The 23,033-nt window shown below is 49.1% G+C and overlaps 1 protein-coding gene across 1 annotated transcript in view; it reads left to right on the top strand.

The window, feature by feature from the left end:
- Positions 1-22,112, top strand: part of aass (aminoadipate-semialdehyde synthase) — a 151,419-nt gene extending 129,307 nt beyond the window's left edge. Inside the window, exons 20-24 of the mRNA XM_072484492.1 lie at positions 9,929-10,024; positions 14,662-14,777; positions 15,595-15,683; positions 19,320-19,496; positions 21,634-22,112. Of these exons, the coding sequence (XP_072340593.1) occupies positions 9,929-10,024; positions 14,662-14,777; positions 15,595-15,683; positions 19,320-19,496; positions 21,634-21,749 (594 nt within the window). The 3' untranslated portion in view covers positions 21,750-22,112. The remainder of the gene's footprint in view (positions 1-9,928; positions 10,025-14,661; positions 14,778-15,594; positions 15,684-19,319; positions 19,497-21,633) is intronic.
- Positions 22,113-23,033: the final 921 nt, after the last annotated feature.

Genomic DNA, 23,033 nt, shown 5'->3' on the forward strand with positions numbered 1-23,033 from the left:
CCCATTGAAGATTGGGAATTTTTTCTTTTGTTTGTTTGCTGGTGTGATGGATTCTGTCTGCTTGTTGAGCAGAGACTCAAAGCTTCAAGCACCCATTGAAGCAGATGAACCGTGGCGGCTCAGCACCTCACTAGTCGTGGGGATGCAAGACTCTAGGTGCGCGGTGGCTAACCAGTGGGACATGATGGTCCCTCCCGCTGTCTGATACAGCCTGTAGCATTGGTTCTCTACAATTGATTTGGGCTTATCACTCATAACTGCCAACTCCCGTGTTGTGTTAGCTCCCTGCAGTGAAACTGGAGGATCCGCTTTTGGGGGCCAGTCTGGACAAAATGCATGGCGACCCTTTGCTGCCCAAAGATCAGAGTCTCCCTCTCAACCTCTTTGCACCACCACTGGTGCAGTGGGAAATTTTGAAGTGCAGGAGCTCTAAGAAATCCTGTTGGCCATTTAATTTCTCAAACTTCTGTTAAGTTGTTTCCCAGTGTATTAATCATTTTAGTCCAAAAATGTCGGCAAAAATATGCTTTTAAATGAAAAATATTAGTACCAGATGGCATTTTATTTTGAAGCATGAATCATTCTTTAGCATAGCTAGAAGTTCACTATGCAATTGTTTCATTATTTAATTCAAGCCTATTAAACACATGAATTACAGAGCTTTACTCACAAAATATGGAACAAAACTAGGTAAACAGAGTTAAGATACAGATCAGCCATAATGGCAGAACAAGCTCAAGGAGTTGAACGTCCTATTTTTGTTCCTGTGTTCCTATCTAGATATTAATAAATGGGGCTTTTTTTTTTAATATGTTTTATTGAATTTTTTTTCAAACAAAATTTTTTCCCCTTGCAGAACAAACATAACAGTAAAGAAAATTTAACAATAAACAAATGGCTAATCAACATAGTAATCTAATCATTTAACATAAACTAAAACTTCCGCACCCCCCCCCCCCCTCCCCCCTGCCCCCTGGGTTGCTGCTGCTGGTCATCTGTCTTCCCTCTAATGTTCCTCTAGGTAGTCGAGGAATGGCTGCCACCGCCTGGTGAACCCTTGAGCCGATCCTCTCGGCAAACTTTATCCGCTCCAATTTTATGAACCCCGCCATATCGTTTACCCAGGCCTCCAGTCCGGGGGGTTTCGCCTCCTTCCACATGAGTAGAATCCTACGCCGGGCTACTAGGGACGCAAAGGCCACAATGTCGGCCTCTTTCGCCTCCTGCACTCCCGGCTCATCCGCAACTCCAAATAGAGCTAGCCCCCAGCCTGGTTTGACCCGGGCCTTCACCACCTTAGAAATCACTCCCGTCACTCCCTTCCAATACCCCTCCAGTGCCGGGCACGACCAAAACATATGTGCGTGGTTTGCCGGGCTTCCGCCGCACCTCCCACACTTGTCCTCCACTCCAAAGAACCTGCTCAGTCTTGCTCCCGTTATGTGTGCTCTATGTAGCACCTTGAATTGAATCAGGCTAAGCCTGGCGCATGAGGAAGAGGAGTTTACCCTGCTTAGGGCATCAGCCCACATACCCTCCTCTATCTCCTCCCCTAGCTCTTCTTCCCACTTTCCTTTTAGTTCGCCCACCAACTCCTCCCCCTCTTCCCTCATCTCTCGGTATATCTCTGACACCTTGCCCTCTCCGACCCACACCCCCGAAAGCACTCTGTCCTGAATCCCCTGTACCGGGAGCAGCGGAAATTCCCTCACCTGTTGTCTAGTGAACACCCTCACCTGCATATACCTAAGGAAGTTTCCCTGGGGCAACTTATACTTTTCCTCCAATGCTCCCAAGCTCGCAAACGTCCCATCTATAAATAAATCTCCCACCCTCCTAATTCCCAACTGGTGCCAGCTCTGAAATCCTCCATCCATTCTTCCCGGGGCAAACCTATGGTTGTTCCTGATTGGGGACCCCACCAGGGCTCCCCGCACACCTCTCTGTCGCCTCCATTGTCCCCAGATATTCAATGTTGCCGCCACCACCGGGTTCGTGGTAAACGTTTTTGGTGAGAACGGTAGCGGCGCCGTCACCAGCGCCTCTAAGCTCGTCCCTTTACAGGACTTTCTCTCCAGTCATTTCCACGCCGCTCCCTCTCCCTCCATCATCCATTTACGAATCATCGCCACATTGGCGGCCCAATAGTAGTCGCCCAAATTCGGTAGCGCCAATCCTCCTCTGTCCCTGCTACGTTGTAGGAACCCCCTCCTTACCCTCGGGACTTTCCCTGCCCACACGAAGCTCGTGATGCTCCTGTCTATTTTTTTGAAAATGGTCTTCGTGATTAGTATAGGGAGACACTGAAATACAAATAAGAACCTCGGGAGGACCATCATCTTAATTGCCTGCACTCTGTCCGCCAACGACAGAGGCTGCATGTCCCACCTCTTGAAGTCCTCCTCCATTTGTTCTACCAATCGTGTCAGATTAAGTCTGTGCAAGGTTCCCCAGCTCCTGGAGATCTGAATCCCCAGGTATCGGAAGTTTCTTTCCACTTTCCTTAGAGGCAGGCCTTCTATCTCTCTACTCTGGTCCCCTCGGTGTATCACAAATAGTTCACTCTTCCCCATGTTGAGCCTATATCCCGAGAAATCTCCGAACTCCCTCAACATCCGCATAACCTCTATCATCCCCCCGCTGGGTCCGACACATACAACAGTAGGTCATCCACGTATAGCGAGACTCGGTGTTCTTCTCCCCCTCTAATCACCCCTCACCATTTCCTGGAGTCTCTCAACGCCATGACCAAAGGTTCAATTGCCAACGCGAACAACAGTGGAGACAGCGGGCATCCCTGTCTTGTTCCCCTATATAATCGAAAATACTCCGATCTTTGCCGACCCGTGACTACACTTGCCGTTGGGGTCCCATAAAGAAGTTTGACCCAGCTAATAAACCCGTTCCCGAACCCAAACCTCCTTAACACCTCCCATAAATACTCCCACTCCACCCTATCAAATGCCTTCTCTGCATCCATTGCCGCCACTATCTCTGCCTCCCCCTCCACTGGGGGCATCATTATCACCCCTAATAGTCGTCGCACGTTAACATTCAGTTGTCTCCCTTTTACGAACCCTGTCTGGTCTTCGTGCACCACCCCCGGGACACAGTCCTCTATCCTCGATGCCAGTACCTTTGCCAGCAATTTGGCGTCCACATTCAATAATGAAATAGGTCTATAGGACCCGCACTGCAACGGATCTTTATCCCTCTTCAAAATTAGCGATATTGTCGGGGGTAGAGTCCCCCCTTCCCTGGCCTCATTGAACGTCCTCACCAACAACGGGGCCAACAAGTCCACATATTTTCTATAAAATTCCACCGGGAACCCGTCTGGTCCCGGAGCCTTCCCTGCTTGCATGTTCCCCAGCCCCTTAATAACCTTGTCCACCCCAATCGGTGCCCCCAGGCCTTCCACCTCCTGCTCCTCCACCCTCGGGAACCTCAATTGATCCAGGAACTGCCGCATCCCCTCCTCTCCCTCTGGGGGTTGGGACCTATACAGTCCCTCATAAAAGGTCTTGAACACCTCATTTATCTTTCCTGCCCTTCGCACCGTGTCTCCCTTTTTGTCACTAATTCCTCCTATCTCCCTCGCCGCTGTCCTCTTTCGCAACTGATGAGCCAGCAGGCGACTAGCCTTTTCCCCATATTCATACCTCCTCCCCTGTGCCTTCCTCCACAGCACCTCCGCCTTTCTGGTGGTCAGGAGGTCAAACTCCGTCTGGAGTCGTCTCCTCTCCCTGTACAGTCCCTCCTCCGGGGTCTCTGCAAATTCCCTATCCACCCTTAAAATCTCCCCCAGTAATCTTTCCCTTTCCTTGGCCTCTGTTTTCCCTTTGTGGGCCCCAATGGAGATCAGCTCTCCTCTGACCACCGCTTTTAGTGCTTCCCATACCACTCCCACACGGACCTCCCCGTCGTCATTGACCTCCAGGTATCTCTCAATACACCCCCGCACTCTTCCACACACTCCCTCGTCCGCCATCAATCCCACATCTAATCGCCAGAGTGCTCTCTGCTCTCTTTCCTCTCCTAGTTCCAGGTCCACCCAGTGTGGGTCATGGTCCGAAACCGCTATGGCTGAATACTCAGCTTCTTCCACCCTTGAGATCAACGACCTTCCCAAAACAAAAAAATCTATCCGGGAGTACACTTTATGGACATGGGAGAAGAAGGAGAACTCCCTGGCCCTCGGTCTAAGAAATCGCCATGGATCCACTCCCCCCATTTGGTCCATAAACCCCTTGAGCACCTTGGCCGCTGCCGGCCTTCTTCCGGTCTTTGAGTTGGATCTATCTAGCCCTGGGTCCAGCACGGTATTGAAGTCCCCTCCCAATATCAAGTTTCCTACCTCCAGGTCCGGTATACGACCCAGCATCCGTCTCATAAATCCCGCATCGTCCCAATTCGGGGCATATACATTAACCAACACGACCTCCATTCCCTCCAGCCTGCCACTCACCATTACATATCTACCTCCGCTATCTGCTACGATGTTCTTTGCTTCAAATGCTACCCGTTTCCCCACCAATATGGCCACCCCTCTATTCTTTGCATCTAGTCCTGAGTGGAACACCTGTCCCACCCATCCTTTCCTTAACCTAACTTGGTCCGCCACCTTCAGGTGCGTCTCTTGGAGCATAGCCACGTCTGCCCTTAGTCCTTTCAGATGCGCGAGCACTCTGGCCCTTTTAATCGGTCCGTTCAGGCCTCTCACGTTCCACGTGATCAGCCTCACTAGGGGGCTACCTGCCCCCCTCCCGTGCCGACTAGCCATCACCTTCTCTAGGCCAGTCCCATATCCCGCCTCCGTGCTCCCACTTGCTCCCCAGGCATCGCATTCCCTCCCCGTCCACCCACTCTTTAGCCATTTCCTTTTTGATTGCCGCAGCAGCAACCCAGTTGTTCCCCCCCCCTAGATCCCTTTCTAGCGTGATTGCTCCCCCCATATTACTTCCGTAAGTCAGCTGACTTCAACTGACCCCGGCTACTCCTGCTCACTCCTTGACCCCCCCCCCGTGTGGGGAACTCCCATCCGCCTTGCGCCTGTCTTCCCGCCACAATCTTTCTGGCGCGGGAACATCCCTTTATCTGACCCGCCTCTTGTGGCGCAGCTCCCTTTCCTCTCCCCCTCCCCTTCCTCATTCTCCACCTATGTCCCTTCTTTCCCCCCTCACCGGCGCCCACATTTCCTAGTGTCTCCCCCCATCCCAATTTACTTCTCTATTTACATCAACCATAACAATAACAATAACATTCCCTTCAGTATCAGTCCCTCAGTTCCGATCCAATTTCTCCTCTTTAATAAAGGTCCATGCTTCTTCCGCCGTATCGAAATAATGGTGTCTCTCCTGGTACGTGACCCATAGTTGTGCCGGCTGCAGCATCCCGAACTTCACCTTTTTGTGTAACACCTCCTCGGCTCGGTTAAAACTCGCCCCCCTCCTCGCCACCTCCGCACTCCAATCCTGGTACACCCGTACCACTGCATTCTCCCATCTGCTACTCCGCACCTTTTTAGCCCATCTCAGGACCTCTTCTCTATCTTTAAGGCGGTGAAATCGCACGATTGTCAACCTGGGTGGTTCTCCCGCTTTTGGTCTTTTCGCCGGGATCCGATGTGCCCACTCCACCTCCAAGGGGCCCGCAGGGGCCTCAGCACCCATCAATGAGCTTAGCATCGTACTTACATAAGCCCTGCAGTCCGCTCCTTCCACTCCCTCGGGGAGACCCAGGATCCGAAGGTTCTTCCTTCGTGCTCTGTTTTCTAGAGCCTCAATCCTTTCAATACACTTTTTATGGAGTGCCTCGTGCATCTGTGTTTTGACCGCCAGGCCCAGGATCTCGTCCTCATTATCCGTCACCTTCTGCTCCACCATGCGGAGCTCTGTCTCCTGGGTCCTTTGTGCCTCCTTGAGCCCCTCAATTGCCTGTAGCATCGGGGTCAGCACCTCCCTCTTTAGTAGCTCCACACACCGTCTCAAAAATTCGTCTTGCTCGGGCCCTCATGTCGCCTGAGCTTTCTCCGCCGCCATCTTGTGTCTTCTCCCTTTCTGTCCCTTTCGTCGACGATTCGTCGACGATTCCTCGCGCTGCAGCCGCCGCCGATATTTTCCTCCTTCGTTGGGGGGGGACTCCCTACTCACTCACCCCACACCGGGTTGCGTCGCCCAAAAATTTCCCGTTGGGGCTCTTAAAAGAGCCCGAAGGTCCGTCGGAGCTGGAGCCGCCGAAACGTGCGGCTAGCAAGGCATCGCCGCAACCGGAAGTCTGTGCCAATAAATGGGGCTTTGGTACATGTGTGCAAGCATTCATGCTTCAAGCTCTTTCTCCAGTCAATTCAACCAAGCTAGATCTCAAAGAACTTTTAGTCAACTAATAATTAATGGCTTGCATAACATCTCACAATTTTCTACATGATTCAAAGTTAAATGGCCGGGAAGCTGTACCGTGTCTACTCGGAAGATGAGGTACTGTTCCTTCAGTTTGCGCTGGGCTTCTCTGGAACATTGCGGTAGGTCAAGGAGAAACTTGTGGGCAAATTGCAGGAAGGGCTGTGCTTGCAGATGAAACAAGGGTGGTCATCCAGTCTGGGTTTAGTCTCTCCAAATGTAGAGTAGATCGCATTGGAGCAGCGAATACAAGAGATCAGATTGCAGGAGGTACACGTGAAGCGCTACCTCACCTGAAAAGAATGTTTAGGCCCTTGGATGGTGAGCAGGAGGAGGTAAAGGGACAGGTGTTACACCTTCTGCCATTGCATTGGAAGGTGCTGTGGGAAGAGGGTGAGGTGTTGGGGGTGATGGAGGAGTGGACCAGGGTATCACGGAGGGAACGGTGGTGGCATCGTACTGGAGTTGGCGGAACTGGTGGTTTTTCTGAGAGCTGTACAGTTACAATGATAGGACGAGTTGCTTTCTTGTGTGCTGTGAAATTCCAAGGTTCCCACAGGAAAGCGGACCTCATTTCAGGAGTACTGCTCCTGATTAAATCCATTACTTCCCAACATGTGAATAAGGAATAAATTCTTGCCTGCACCCTCCTTGCCATAATATCTATTGAATAAGGTCATTTCTGACCTATTTTCAGTCTGTCATAATATACGTAGCTTATTTTAGGTATTGGGGCTATGCTTCAAATAGGATAAATGAAGCGATTGTCATAGCTTCTGGGGTCTAAAGAGTGCTACAGGCTGTCTTATATTCCTGAAGAATTTGGCTTTGCATGACCCAAGTCTTGATCCTTAGAAAGTAATTATTAATTGGAGGACTTGGGATCTTCGGGGAATTCCCGTGGTGACTGTGAGGTGACCAGTCGCTCACGTGGTGGCTCCCACCAGGGTACATTGTTTTTGGCTCATTTTGCCCGGTTTATGGGCGATTTCTTTGGAGGAAATTGTTGTAGTTTGATGGAATAAGATCCCCCTCATACGGATAATGTCCGATAAATAGAACACAAGGCAGAAGTCGGACAAGGGATTGTTGTCCGACTCAAAAGTCCCTTGAGCCTCAGCACGGGGGGGATCACGGCGGAGGCACCTGCTGTGTCGTTGGCCCCTCAGTAGTCGACTGAGACATTGGGTTAGCTTCTTGACCGACAAATTTAAGAAACAGTGGCAAGCGGTCGCTGAGGATCTGGAGAAAGCAATGAGGGCTTTGGCCCCAATTCGGGAGACCATGGTTAAGATGGATCGGCAGATAGAGGTACAAGGGGCAATGATTCATAAGGTGGAGGTGGTGCTCTCTGACCATAGTGATCAGATTGTCTCCCTGGAGGCAGGAATGGCGTTGTTGGCTGAGGAGCGCAGAGCACTAAAAGCCAAGGTTGACGATCTGGAGAACCGGTCCAGGTGTCAAAATTTAAGATTAATTGGTCTGCCAGAGGGGCTGGAGGGCTCCACATCCATGGACTATATGTCCAAGATGTTCTGAACGTTGGTGGGGGAGGGCATCTTTTCGACCACTCCTGAGTTGTACGAGGCCCATTGATGGCTGAGGCAGAAGTCCAGATCTGGGCAGCCACCAAGGGTGATCACAGTCAGGTTTCATCCAGTTCAGCTGGAATCCCCACTGAGTTCGGCTGGAGCTGCCTGTTCGTGAACATATTGGGAGAATTGGACTTGTCGGTGCTGCAGATGGGGACGAGGGCAAATGTCCTAACCTTCGCTTCGATAATAGCCCGTAAACGGGTTCTGCTTGGGTGGAGGTACCTGGTGTCGCTTGGCCTAGGCTTGCTAGGGGGAACTTGATGTATTTTTTTTGCACCTTGTGAATACCATGAGAGGGTTGGTGGAAGGGGCTTACTTGAGGTGGCAGCCCTTCATCTCCTTTTTCAAGAAACTGATTATGGGCAGATGTTGGTGGGGGGCGGTTGTCTTTTTATATTTATACCAAGGAGTATATTACAAGGAGTTATTACATTCACTAGGCTTGTGTTCCCTGGAACACTGAAGGTGAAGGGAGAAACCTGACAGAAAATTCTGAAAGGAATTGGAAGGGCAGATAGAGAGAAACAATTTTTGCTGGTCCAGGACAGGGGTCGTCACCTCAAAATCAAGAGTCAGTCCATTCAGGGAAGAAGTTAGAAAACACTTCTTCACACCAAAGTGGTAAAAGTGTGAAATTTCCTCCCAGAAAAAGCAATACTTTCAGGACAGATTTTTGCAAGCCAGGGTTATTGAGGAATAGGGAGCCAAGATGGATGATTTGAATTAGGATACAGATTAACCATGGTCTCACTGTAAGAAGTCTTGCAACACCAGGTTAAAGTCCAACAGGAACGTAAGACACTTTGAAATTGAAAAAATATTTTTTTTGAATGTGGTTAATTTTGTTGCTCACTCTGGGGGAATCTCACACTCCTGGCAGCTTTGCTATTCGCCTTCTTTCAACTCGCACTCGCCCCTCTGTAGTGCTGGGTGACTGGGAACTGCAGAGTGTTCGCTTTCCACTCGGTTCAAAGCACAGAAAGTGCCTGAAATCATCGTCCGTCTTGATCAGTGATGGGTATAATCAAGAATATAATGATAATTGTTTTTGATATAATTTTGATTTTCTCCTCTCCTCTCTCCCTTAGCTTGTCCGTGAAGTGTGTTACTTCACTATAAAATCGTCCAGGATCTCTGCATTCCTCCAAGTTTGATCTCTTGTACATCCAGCATTACCTTCAGCTGTGTGAGGTTCTAGGCTCTGGAATTTCCTCCCTAAGCCTTTCTGTCTGTCTATCTTTCTTTCCTCCTTCAAGGCACTCCTCAAAAGCCCCCTCTTTGATCAAGGTTTTGGCCACTTCTCCTATGTTAACTGTGCTCTATGAATGCAAGTTGTTGTTATTGGCTTTCCTCCTATTCTGGATATCTTCACTATCGCTCAACCATCTGTCATGTTTTACAGAACCGAAGTATCTGATTCACTAATCAATTTAGGCGTCGGTTCTTGCCATTGTGTTTCATGAGGAACTTATTATGCAGCTTCACCTTTTTGTTCTTTGCATTTATTCTCTTCCCTAGACATTGTTACAGTTACAGGGTTTTACGTGTTACTTGTCGCTGTGAAAATAGGCCTATTTTCCTGCAGATTATTTCTTGTCGTCTGTTTAATATCAGCATCTGTTTTCTGTTCCAAATCCATATGTGCACCTCTTGGATGAGTGGGTCCTCCTGAAAGATTACAGGAGATTTCAGGAATTGGCTTTCACGCTCTGCCAAAGAATGATTCAACCATTTTCATCTTCTAAGCAGACAAGTTGTTTCATTAAATATTCATCCAACAGCCATCCGCCAATCCAGAGGGAAACAATATCAAGCGCCTTAAAAGAGATTGATCTGGATGATGTTTAATCTGTTGATGATTTTTGTCATTTGCAGTGCCGTTTCTGTAATGAAACATATGACCGTGTATAGATATTGTCCTGTGTCCTCTTTCAGGGATATGCAAATACGATGAAAGGATTTAACAAACTGGGATTGATCAATCCTGACCCAAACGTGCTGCTTAGTCCTGAAGCTCCTCCTATCACCTGGGTATGTCAATTTGTTTCATTGAATATTGCACAGGGGGTGGTTTTACAAAGAACAAAGAAATGTACAGCACAGGAACAGGCCCTTCGGCCCTCCAAGCCCGTGCCGACCATGCTGCCTGACTAAACTACAATCTTCTACACTTCCTGGGTCCGTATCCTTCTATTCCCATCCTATTCATATATTTGTCAAGATGCCCCTTAAATGTCCCTATCGTCCCTGCTTCCACTACCTCCTCCGGTAGCAAGTTCCAGGCACCCACTACCCTCTGCGTAAAAAACTTGCCTCGTACATCTACTCTAAACCTTGCCCCTCTCACCTTAAACCTATGCCCCCTAGTAATTGACCCCTCTACCCTGGGGAAAAGCCTCTGACTATCCACTCTGTCTATGCCCCTCATAATTTTGTATACCTCTATCAGGTCGCCCCTCAACCTCCTTCGTTCCAGTGAGAACAAACCGAGTTTATTCAATCGCTCCTCATAGCTTATGCCCTCCATACCAGGCAACATTCTGGTAAATCTCTTCTGCACCCTCTCTAAAGCCTCCACATCCTTCTGGTAGTGTGGCGGCCAGAATTGAACACTATACTCCAAGTGTGGCCAATACTCCAAGTTTTGCAGGATTATTCTGAGGGTTTTATATACTTGGTGTGCAATACCAATAACTGAAAATACAGAACGCCTTCTTTCCCTAATCCTGGGCGGGATTCTCTAATCCTGAGGCTAAGTGTTGACGCCGTCGTAAACGCCATCGCGTTTCTCGCCGGCGTCAACATAGCCTCAGGAGCAGCAATTCTGACCCATACAGGGTGCCAGCACGGCACTGGAGCGACCCACGCCGCCCCAGCTGCCGATCCCGGCGTCAGATGGGTGAGCCGGGTATGCGCACGCGCAGTGGGGCCGGCGCCAATGCGCGCGTGTGCAGTGGTTCCTTTCTCCGCGCCAGCCCCGAAGCAACATGGCGTAGGGTTACAGGGGCTGGCGCGGAGCAAAAGAGGCCCCCAGCTCGAGAGGCCGGCCCGTCGATCGGTAGGCCCCGATCGCGGGCCAGGCCACAGTGGAGGCCCCCCACTGCGGTCGGAACCCCCCCCCCCCCATCCCCCCCCGCCCCCACCAGGCCGCCCCCAGATGCATCCACGCTGAGGTCCCGCTGGGTAAGAGCAGGTGTGAACGGTGCCGACGGGACTCGGATTTTTTAGCGTGGCCAAGCCGGCGCCAATTCTCCGCTTGCCGGAGAATCGGCGGACCAGCGTTGGGGCGGCGTGGCGCGATTCACGCCAGTTCTGCCAATTCTCCGGCCCGACCCAGGGGTGAGAGAATCCTGCCCCCTATTTCGGAACTAAACTACTGTATTACTGACAGCATCTGGGTCAATCTTTGAGTCATTTTGTAATTCATTTTAAATATATTTTTCTCCAACCGTTCTGAAATGTTGGTTTTTGAGAATTGCAGAAACTATTTTGATTGCTAACACTGTTTATTCCATTTTGTTTATTTCTGGCGGTAGAAGTATTATTGATAATTTTCTTTGGTTAGCCTTGATATTTCCCTTCTGCGTCTGTTCATGCAATTTATCCTCCTTGACTGGAAAAATAAATAGATCAGTGACGGGGGAGAAATCCAAAAATAAATGTGATGTCGGGTGCGAAGCGGGAGTGGGTGCCTCTATCAGAAGCCTTTTTCTGACTGAGTGCGCCCTCTAATCAGGGCTCTCCCATTCAGACCTCTCTTCTCCCCTCCCCAGTTGACCTACCTCCCAAGACCCTAAACAACCACACCCTCCACCCCCTCCAGACCTTCACTCACATAACCCTCCTCCCTCTGATGCCTGCCACTTCTCTTTGGGTTCCAGGCAGTTCCCTGCTAACCTCAACTGGCCACTGCAGTGCTCTTCCTGGAATGACTGGGGAGCTTCTGTGTCGTCAGCTCTCCAAGGCAGGACCTCCTTCTGGGGACGGACAAGAGTCCCGCCTTCTGCCAATCAACCATGTTAGAGCGTGATGAGGCTGCTGGAGTAATCCCTGTCGACTCTTCGGGGGGGGGGGGGCGGGGGGAGGTGCTGAGCCCCCGTTATCCTGAAAAATAAATTTGGCCCAGGAATTTGTAAAGTGAACCCACGTGTGAACACTCCAAATCTCCAATAGGCCGCACATTGGAATGACAGTTCATTGCAATGCCACCCCTCGCTTTAATAGCAATGATTTCAAATTGAACCTGGTAGTTAGAAGTTGAATGCTTCGGGTGATGGAGGGGCCAATAATGAGATGTCTTAGATGTAAAATAAAATGTAAGATTTGGAGCCAATTGCAAAATAGACCTCAATGTACACCGAGAAAAGGTTTGTATGCTCCCCCATCAATAGATTTGAAGGCTGGGGCTCGCTAGATCGAGCAGGCAGCCTGACCACCAGCTACCCACTTGCCCCTGCCCCCACTGCAGTTATATCAGCATCGGAGGTGGCTTTGGCGAGCCTGCCAGCCTGTGGCCAATTGAGGCTGTTAAGCGGGAAATTAATGCCCACTTAAGGATCTCATTTGTTGCCCCAGTGGGATGTAAATGGCAGCTGGTGGCCAGGGAAAAATGGGTGGATGGTCGCAGGGGCTGTTTAGAACAGGGCTAAATCGCTGGCTTTGAAAGCAGACCAAGGCAGGCCAGCAGCACGGTTCAATTCCCGTACCAGCCTCCCCGAACAGGCGCCGGAATGTGGCGACTAGGGGCTTTTCACAGTAACTTCATTGAAGCCTACTTGTGACAATAAGTGATTTTCATTCATTCATTTCATTTCATTCATTCATTGGTATAGAAACTGCGCTGGAACATAGCAATTGCAGGGGAGGCTGAGGGACAGGGGGTTGTGCACCAGATATGGGAAGGCGCTTCACACCAAAAGGATGATTGGTGGAAGGGGGCAGATGGGCTGCGCTGGGGCTGGAGAGGGATGTGGGCTGCACTAGTGATGGGATGGGGTGTGGGCGGTGGTGCAACAGGAATTAGGAGAGCGGCCTGCAACAGTGATAAAGGAGTGAGACTAGGCAGCAGGAATTGGGCAGGGGGGAGTTGCACTCATTATTTCTGAATATTAAAACATTGAATTTACTCCGAAATGTGCAGCAGTGAAATGAGCGAATGGTTCAGTATAGATTTACGTCATTTTCAGTTATGTAAGGTTACAGGTGGTGGACTAGACACTGCTTAAAAATGCTTGGACCCATTTTCAGCTGCATTAATATAACTGCACCAGGTTACAACTCACAAATAGGTCTCTGAATATGTTTAATGCAATGAGAACAAATAAATAGTGGCGTTCGATAATGCTGGCCAATTGCACTGGCTTTTTGAAGATTTTGGGGGTAATTCTCCGCCGGCCACCACCAAAATCAGGAAACGCGATTCAGCGGAGAATCGGTTTCAATGCCGAAATCGTGGCGTGAGCTGATTTCACGGCAAATCGCAATTCTCTGTCGGGAGGTTAGATTGGGGCTTGTGGGCAGGATCAATGCCAGGTGCGACCCTGTGGCTAATCCTTCGACCCCCTCATCTGAACAGGATGTCCTGTCTCACTTCCATTGCGTCCAGCAGCCTGGGCAGGTCAGCTTCGAGCAGGTCTCTGTAGTGGCATGGCTGTGTGCTGACTGGAGTTTGCTTGGTGGGTGGGGGGGGGGGGGGGAGAGTTTTATGAGCTGCTCCTCCTTAGCGGGGAGCTGCCGAGCCTTGCCCAGGCGAGTCAGCTGGCGGGGTGGCCATTTCCGCTGTGATGCCTGTGGGGATCTTTTGCGGCACTAGTTGCCATTAGATACCGGTCGTGGTCCCACCTGTAAGCACACGGGAAGTCGCGTCTGCTACTTACTGCCACTTAGAACCACTTAGTGCTTCACCCGTTAAATTACGTCCCTTATTTTAAACCTGGTGTTAGTCATGATCATTAGATAGATTATTGCTGGGGTGCGGGTAAGAGGGTATAAGTTGCTAATCTGGAGCAAAGGAGACAGTAGAGCAGAACTACCTATATTTATTCATCGCTTATTTTTCAGATGCACTAGGAGGATATTCCTCTTCTGTCTAACATGATTGGAGAGCTATTGACCAAATGGTTTTTAAGTGAGTTGCTACAACTCCAGCCCCTTCATGCCCTTATGTTACAACATCTATGCAACTTCCTCCAGCCCTATTTCTCAGGTTACACCCTTTGCTTTTACATACGGCAAAACAACAGTTTATACTTGAAAATGAAATGAAATGAAAATTGCTTATTGTCACAAGTAGGCTTCAAATGCCCCTAGTCACCACATTCCGGCGCCTGTTCGGGGAGGCTGGTACGGGAATTGAACCGTGCTGCTGGCCTGCCTTGGTCTGCTTTAAAAGCCAGCGATTTAGCCCAGTTGTGCTAAACCAGCCCCTAAACCTTGTGTGGTATTTGTCACCCAAATAAAGAAGGGGTTGACCTTGTGGTCAGCGTTTGTCCAGTGAGCAATGGCGCACTCAATTTAAAATCTAAAAGTATATTAGTGTAGCATAAAAGTAGAATGCGGCTCTTTTGTTATTGGCTTTCTCTTCCTCCTTTCCGTCCCCTTGCTTCCTTTGCCTCTGTCGTCCCAACTCATTATTCTGATCAAGCTATTTGAAATTTGTGTTTGTACAGAGAGAGCTCATGTGTAACTTGGTGGGAATTGCACCATCCAGCAGTTTCGCAAGCCTCCAAGAAGCTGTCTATGAGAAGATTGAAAGAGATGATCACAGAATGAGCACCGTGATGTGGTGAGACAACACCTGTTTTTTTTTTCTTTCTGCTGTTCGTCTCTTGAAGGTCACATGCTTTGTCCTTGTCCAGAGAATTGGGACAGTGGTTGTGTTCTCTGTCATTGCCACTGAGATTCAGTTCACAGTGACCTGACATGATGAACTGATGCAATAATGATGGCCGGGGAACTACGTGTACATTCTATCACTTCCTGAGCTAGCACTTTTCAAGTTTGTGTGACACTCGATCTAGCAGTCTGGGTGTACAAATTGCAAGGTGGAGGGTGCTTGAGATGGGAGGGCTGTCTTAAGACCCAAACTCACCACCTTCAAGGTTATTTGGAGAAGGAGGTTTGCCAAGTATTTATAAGATTTGAAGAATTAAGTGGTGATATAATTGAAAAATATGTTTCTAATAACCATAAAAGCTTTCGATTTGTAGCCAGATTACCTATTTTAAAGCATTAAATGTCTTTGTGTGCTTGCTGAGGGAATAGGACAGTGATCTTTTCAGTCTCTGCTCGTTCTGTTGTACGAGATTTATGCAAGAATTCTTTGATTCTGTGGGATTTCCACAAAATCAGTTTAACAGTCCCTCTGATCTCTCTTTCTGTTTGCTCTTTTTTCTGTTTGCTCTTTTTTTATTTTCTCTCCCTCTCTCTCTCTTTCTGTTCATATCACCCAAGGTATGCTGAGACAGAGAATCATTCCATTATAGCTTGTCTGTGTTCCAACGTACTGGACCCAATACCTTATTGAAAAAGACTGTTTTAATTGACACATTTGGTAAAATGCCTCCTTTGCTTGTACTGACATTGATTTGCTTTCAATAAAGGCTTGGAATTCTGGAAGACAACCCTGTTCAGAAAGAACGGAACATTCTGGACACTTTTGCAAAGCACATTGAGCCCAAACTTTCCTATGGTAAGTAGAGCATTACATTTTCCCATGCCTTAACATTACTATTGCGTTTCTTTATGTCTTAGGAATGAATAACAATGTGAGAGAAGGCATGACCTGCAAAATTGAAAGACCTAGGGCGGGATTCTCTGACCCCCCCCCCCCCCCCCCCCCCGGGCCGGGTTGGAGAATCACCGGGGGGGGGGGGGGGGGCATGAATCCCGCACCGACGCCGGCTGCTGAATTCTCCGGCGCCGGTTTTCGGGCGGGGACGGGGACCACGTCGCGCCGGTCGGGGTCCGTTGGCCGCTCGTTTCCGGCCAGTCCCGCTGGCGTGAAATAGACATGGTCCATCCCGGCGGGACCTGGCTTTGAGGGCGGCTAGCGGAGTCCACGGGGGGAACTGGCCCCGGGGGGGGGGGGGGGGGGGGGCACGGTGGCCTGGCCCGCAATCGGGGCCTGTGCTGTGGGGGCACTCTTTCCCTCCGCGCCGGCCTCTGTAAGACTCCGCCATGGCCGGTGCGGAGAAGGAACCCCCTGCGCATGTGCAGGAAACACTGCGGCGGTTCTGCGCATGCGCCAACTTGCGCCATCCCATGACGGCCCTTCGCCGCCGGTTGGCGTGGCGCCAACCCCTCCGCCGCTGGCCTAGCCCCCGGATGTGCAGAGGATTCCCCAACTTCCGGGTGGACCGACGCCGGAGTGGTTCGTGCCGCTCTTGGAGCCGGCATCGGGCCATCGCCCCAAGTGTGGGAGAATCCCGTCCCTAGATTTTGTAAAATCCTAACTGAAGTTTTAGCTAAGTTGATGCCTTGAATGTTTATGTATGCTCAGTTCAATTTATGACCAGGTCAAAATCAGTGTTAGCTGCTGAGACTGATTCCATTCCAGTAACTCTTTAAATAATTTGTGAGCAATGTCATTGGAGATTAGTTGGTATTTTCTACTAAAGGAATAACGCAGAAGAAATTATTTTCAGCCATTGGTGTTTTATATTGAGAATGAATATTAAGAATGGAAACATTTGCTTGAATGTGGCATTTGTCATGACTTTCCAAAGTCACAATGCTTTTGAAAACTAGTCAGACTGTGGACAATGGAAGAAAGTGGGACAGGGGTAGTGGGGTGAATTTTTCGGTCCCCCGCTGGTGAATTTGAAGGTGTAAGGGACTTCCTTTCCACCCTCCTCTGGCCTGCCTCCCATAATGCAGTGAGCAGGCAACACATCAGGCAGGTTTCCCAGCCTTGGGCTATTGAAGCCCCTAAGTGACCACTTAGTGGTGAATAGCCCAGCAGCATTCAGGGGCTGCTGTCAGGCAGAAAGTGGGGGGGGGGGGGAGCTCCTTTGTGGGGTCCCTTGTGGCCATCAGGAGTGCCACCCAAAGGTCTTCCCCACCCTAACACCTAACACGAGTTAGACCTCCGCTGCAGTACTGTTTACAGTCTGGGTGCCACACAATAGGAAGGATGTGAACAGATTGGAGAGCATGCAGAAGAGGTTTCCAAGAATGGTTCCAGGGATGAGAAACTTCAGTTCTGAGGATAGATTGGCGAGGATGGGACTGTTCTCCTTGGAGAGGAGATTTGATAGAGATGTTCAAAATTAGGGGGAGGGAGGATAGAGTAGATCGGGAGGAACTGTTCCCACCCATAAAAGGGTCCAGAACGAGAGGGCACATATTTAAAGTGATTTGCAAAAAAAGCCAAAGCGATCTGAGAAAAATACTTTGACACACAATGAGTAGTTCTGGAATGCACTGCCTGAATGTGTGGTGGAGGCAGCTTAAATCGAAGCATTGAAGAGGGTGACGTGTAGGTTTCTATCAGAGGGTATCAGATGATTACTTAAATAGAAACAATGTGCAGGGGTATGGGGAAAGGGCTGGAGAATGGCACTAAGTCATGATGCTCGCTTGGCGAGCCGGTGCAGACATGATGGGCCAAATGCCCTCCTGCCATGCCCATAACAATTCTGTGATTCTGTGAAAACCTGACTACCCACCACATTCCCCCTCATTGGCGTCTGTCAGGCAGGCCTGACCAATATCCTTTACTTACCTGAAGTGTGGGATCCCTCATTTTTTCACGATATGGCACTGACAGATTTCAGTGGAGGGGGCCGATTAATCTCCCCCTCCCCCCTCCCCCCTCCCCCTCACTCCAGTGTAGAGAGAGATCAGGATGCCATTTTTAAATGGAGTCCCGATCTCTGGAGCCATCATGAGATGCCCATGAGTGCCATTCTGTCTGGTCCCCGTTTGTGGAGATCAGTACTGAACGGCACTCGCCCAAGATCTCTGAGCGAAGGGCATAGATCCCAACACCTCAGGTACATTAGGAAAACTATACATTAAAGTGAGACTAGCTGTCTCATTTTAATATGCAGATTTGTCTAAAGATGATCCTGCCCGCAATGGGTGGATTTTACATTAGATATAAGATTGCATTAGATCTCAGGAGGTGTTGTGAGCCGGGTAGATCCTGGTAGCGGCGTCTCCTGGTTTCTATTGGCTACGCTGCACCATGGCATGTTCAGGCACAGCTTGGCAGTTCAATCACGCCCATCAAGTTGAGATCACGGCTTTGTTGGAGAGATATGTCCATTCCCATTTAATCCATGGATTAAGATGCATTTACTCTGTTGATTTTCAACATGTAATGTGTTTAGGTGTAGTGGTCCTATACCTTCAATATGTACTTGAAAACAGGTTGGGTGCGATTCACCGGCCGCATTGGGCTCAAGCGAGTGCACAACGCGGCTGGAGAATCCCGGGAGAGGCTTCCAGCGAGCTTCCCGACACGATCTAGGTCACACGAGATACTCCTAAGTCCAGTGAGACGTCGGAGTCAGAACTCCGCGCCAAATGGGCGTGACAAAACGCCTCTCGCGGAAATAGGTTCGCACACCTATCTCCGGGGAGGCTGCAGCCGGGTGCCGATCAGTGCTGGTCCACACAAACCAAGAGGAACAGCACCTGGAGGGTCTCCCGGGCCACCGGAGACCCCAGGGTAGTCAGGGTACGTGCAGGGTGGCACCCTGGCCCTCCCCTGGAAGGCCAGGCCAGCAGGAACACTGCCTGGGTGTCAGGGTAGCAGTGCAAGAGTGCCTGAGTCCAATGTGGCACTGCCAAGTGCCAGGAGGCGAGAGGGGCCATGCCCATGAAATTAGGGTGGGGGGTTATAAAGGTAGGCGAGAGCAGGTCAGGTGACTGGTGGCCTCGGGGTGATAGGTGGGGGTCCTGGAAAAGAGGGCATGCTGTAAGGAGATTTTTGGGGGGGGGGGCTGAAACGGGGGGACCCCAAGGGCCCCCATAGCGGGGTGTCCTCACATAGTGTCCATGTGTGTGGGGGATGATATTGCCCATGGGTGGGAGTGTGGGGGGATCCACAAGCTCACTTAGAGATTGGGGCACCCTTTCAAAATGGTGACTGATCTAAATTCAGCTCCCCAGTGCTAAAAAACATTGTAAGTGTGGTCTAAACCGGTGAGCAACTCCCCAAGGCCCCAAAAAGTGACATTGAATAATGGTGGGGAACTCGGCGGCAGAGCTGGCGGGAAACTCCCTGAAAAACCCGCCACACATTAACTTAGAATTGTGCCTGTTGTAATTGAAATCATACGACTGATTCCAGTTTGTGATATGCCCTCTTTTGTTTCAGCTCCGGGTGAAAGAGATTTGGTTGTCTTGCGGAATGACGTTGGCATTAGACATACTTCAGGTCAACTGGAAACTAAGCACGATAGTCTGGTGGTCTATGGTGATGTTGGTGGTTTCTCAGCAATGGCAAAAACTGTTGGTTACCCTTGTGCTATTGGTGCCGAGATGATATTAGATGGTAAATCCTTTTCGAACAGATTATTGTGTGAGGGTCTCATAAATGTTTCTCTCTATTACAAGGGTTCCGAATACTTCTCTTTCTGTGGCAGTGCTCAATAAGATGGGACAAATCCTGGATCCTTATGCAAATTGGTACAAGGAAACCAAGGTCCCCCAAAAATAGGTCTCGAGGAACAATGGCTTTCCCTCAGTCAAATTGGTACTGAAGTAGGGACACATCAGCCTTACTCTTAGAAGCTTGAGGATTTAGAGCCATAATGTGGGATAATGTTTCAGCGTATTCCTGAAAGTGTGCTGTACTGCTGGAGGTGTCACCTTTCAGCTGACATGTTGCCTCCCTATTCAGGTAGATGCAAAGATTTCAGCACACTATTCTCTTGGTGTACTGGGAAATGACCTCCCTCAACCAACACCATAAAAAGAGATTAACTATAGAATTTACAGTGCAGAAGGAGGCCATTCGGCCCATCGAGTCTGCACCGGCTCTTGGAAAGACTGGGTTATCCCCATAACCCAGTAACCCCACTCAACCAACACTAAGGGCAACTTTGGACACTAAGGGCAATTTATCATGGCTACTCCACATAACCTGCACATCTTTGGACTGTGGGAAGAAACCGGAGCACCCGGAGGAAACCCACGTACACATGGGGAGGATGTGTAGACTCCGCACAGACAGTGACCCAGCCGGGAATCGAACCTGGGACCCTGGAGCTGTGAAGCAACCGCGCCAACCACTATGCTACCATGCTGCCCCTAACTAGTCACTTGTCTCATTTATTGCTTTTGGGATCTTACTTTGTACAAGGAAGGACCAGAGATCCAGGTTCAATTCTGGCCTCGGGTGACTGTGTGGAATTTGCAAGTTCTCCCTGTGCCTGTGTGGGTTTCCTCCGGGTGCTCCAGTTTCCTCCCACAGTCCAAAGATGTGCAGGTTAGGTGAACTGGCCATGCTAAATTACCCCTTAGTGACCATATATGTGCAGGTTAGGTGGGGTTACAAGGATAGGGTGAGAGATTGGGTGTGGGTAGTGCTCTTTCAGAGGGTCGGTGCAGACCCGTTGGGTCAAATGGCCTCTTTCTGCACGGTAGGGATTCTATTCTATGATCCTGATTGATATTGTGATAAATGGACACCTGTATTGCAACCGGAGCAATGATTACAATACCAATTTGTTGGCCAAGAAGGATTATGGGAGTAAAATGCCAGTGCGGACGCCATTAATGATAGGAATTCAGCTTGCCAACTTATTATCTGCACATAAAACCTGTTCTGACAAACAAAAAGGCATATCTATTAATAAACTAACCTTGAATATTGTGCCAGGTGTACACCATATTTCATAAACTATTGCTACAGATCTAGACATGTTCCTATTTCAGGAAACACAGAATTGGCTGATGTGCAATAGTTATTTTTGTGAGGGCCACGAAGGATTGTGGAGTTGCCATTAGTCCCCAGCCAGTAGTAATCAGGCAGGTTATATCAGTTATACAATTTGAAATGATATCAGCACTGAGTGATTCTATCAGAAATAGGATATAGTTGGAGATGTGGGTGATTGACTTAATAAAGGAGTTTAAAATTATAAAGGGTAAATGAACAAAAAATATTTCCACTTGGAGAAAACAGGGGGTCATAAATAGGAAATTGTCTTCAATAAATTCAATAAGAACGTTAGGAGCAACCTCTTTACTAAGAGGCTGGTTAGAATGTGGAGCCTGCTGCAACATGGAGCAGTTGAGGAAAATAACGTGGATGCATTTATGGAAGTTGGATAAACAGATGAGAGAGAAAGAAATACAAGATTGTCCTGATGGAGTTAAATGACGTAGATTGGAAGGAAGCTCATGAGCAGCATAAACACCAGTTTCTGTGCTGTAATTTCGATATAATTCTAGGTCAAGACTTTTAAAACAAAGTAATAGAGTTATTGTCTTTTGTAAGTGAGGCTTTTGGGAGTGATGCACCTGTACAAATATGTTTTAGTCTTTATTGTCCATGGACAACTTTCTCGAAGAGTTTCTTTCTTCCCATCCTGAAACTTCCCCACCCTGAAGAAATAGTCACTGTGCTTTTGAGCCATTTGCCGATTCAAATTGAACATTGTTCAAACTTATTGCATTTCTAACAGGTGAAATCTCCACAAAAGGAATGATCTGTCCATTGACCAAAGATATCTATCAACCAATTCTGGATCGCATCAGGACTGAAGGCATTTTTTACACTTCAAGCAGCACCTTTTCATGAAAGACGGTTTCTTTTATCACTGGGAAATCATGCAGTAATATTCCAATCTATGTGTTTGTCACAGGTTTTATGCAGCAGAAGCACTTATCACATTTTTAACTGTAAATCTCAAATTGCTCCTGTGAAATTCTTCGCCCACTCAGTGCTACTGATCTCTGAGCCCAGAGCTCCAATCGGAGAGTATTTTGTCGTGTGTGGTCAATCATGATTAATTAAAGAATGGAACAATTAGCAAAACTTTCAATCATCGACGCTGACTGCAAGTTGTGGTAATTAACTCTTAATAATCCTGGATTCATTTGAGAAAACATTTGTGACGTCAAACAGCTTTTCAGCTTGGTGAATAAAGCTCCCATTGTCTAACCATTGCAATACAGTTTATTCCTAATACTTTGTGTGCGGCTTCTTCTGTTTCTGCGCAAATCTGCAATCATGGAATCGTATTTAAGTGCAGGAGAAGGCCCAGGTTACTTGCATTAACTCCCGAACCAGAGGTAACAACTTGATCCCAATTCCATCACCTTCTCCAGGAATGGTGCGCAGATTCCTGCATCAGAAAACTTCAGCAGAGCTAAGGGAGCCATGGTGGTCCCTGATGGTCTAGTGGTTAGGATGTGGCACCGCTTTTCACCACTGTGGCCCGGGTTCGATTCCTGGTAAGGGAAGTACATTTCAGGCAGCACAATGCACAGGGGTTAGCACTGCTGTCTCACAGCCCCAGAGACCATCGGGCTCAATTCTGGCCTTGGGGCGTTTGCATGTTCAAAGAATCACAGAATTTACAATGCAGAAGGAGGCCATTCAGCCCATTGAGTCTGCACCGGCCCTTGGAAAGAGTACCCTACCCATGCCCACACCTCCACCCTATCCCCACACTTCCACCCTATCCCCGTAACCCCACCTTACCTTACCTTTTTTGGACACTAAGGGCAATTTAGCACAGCCAATCCACCTACTGCTGCACATCTTTGGACTGGGAGGAACCTGGAGTACCCGGAGGAAACTCACACAGACACGGGGAGAACATGCAGACTCCGCACAGACAGTGACCCAAGCCGGCAATAGAACATGGGACCCTGGCGCTGTGAAGCAATTGTGCTAACCACTATGCTACCGTGCTGCCCAGGGACATGTTGTCCCTGTGTCTGAGTGGGTTTCCTCTGGGTGCACCAGTTTCCTCTCATGGTCCGAAGATGTGCAGGCTAGGTGGATTGGCCATTCTAAATTACACCTTAGGGATGTGGAGGTTAATATATGGGGGTAGACGGGAGAGTGGACCTGGGG

Source organism: Scyliorhinus torazame, chromosome 19 (genome assembly GCF_047496885.1).
Source record: "Scyliorhinus torazame isolate Kashiwa2021f chromosome 19, sScyTor2.1, whole genome shotgun sequence".
Lineage (NCBI taxonomy): Eukaryota > Metazoa > Chordata > Chondrichthyes > Carcharhiniformes > Scyliorhinidae > Scyliorhinus > Scyliorhinus torazame.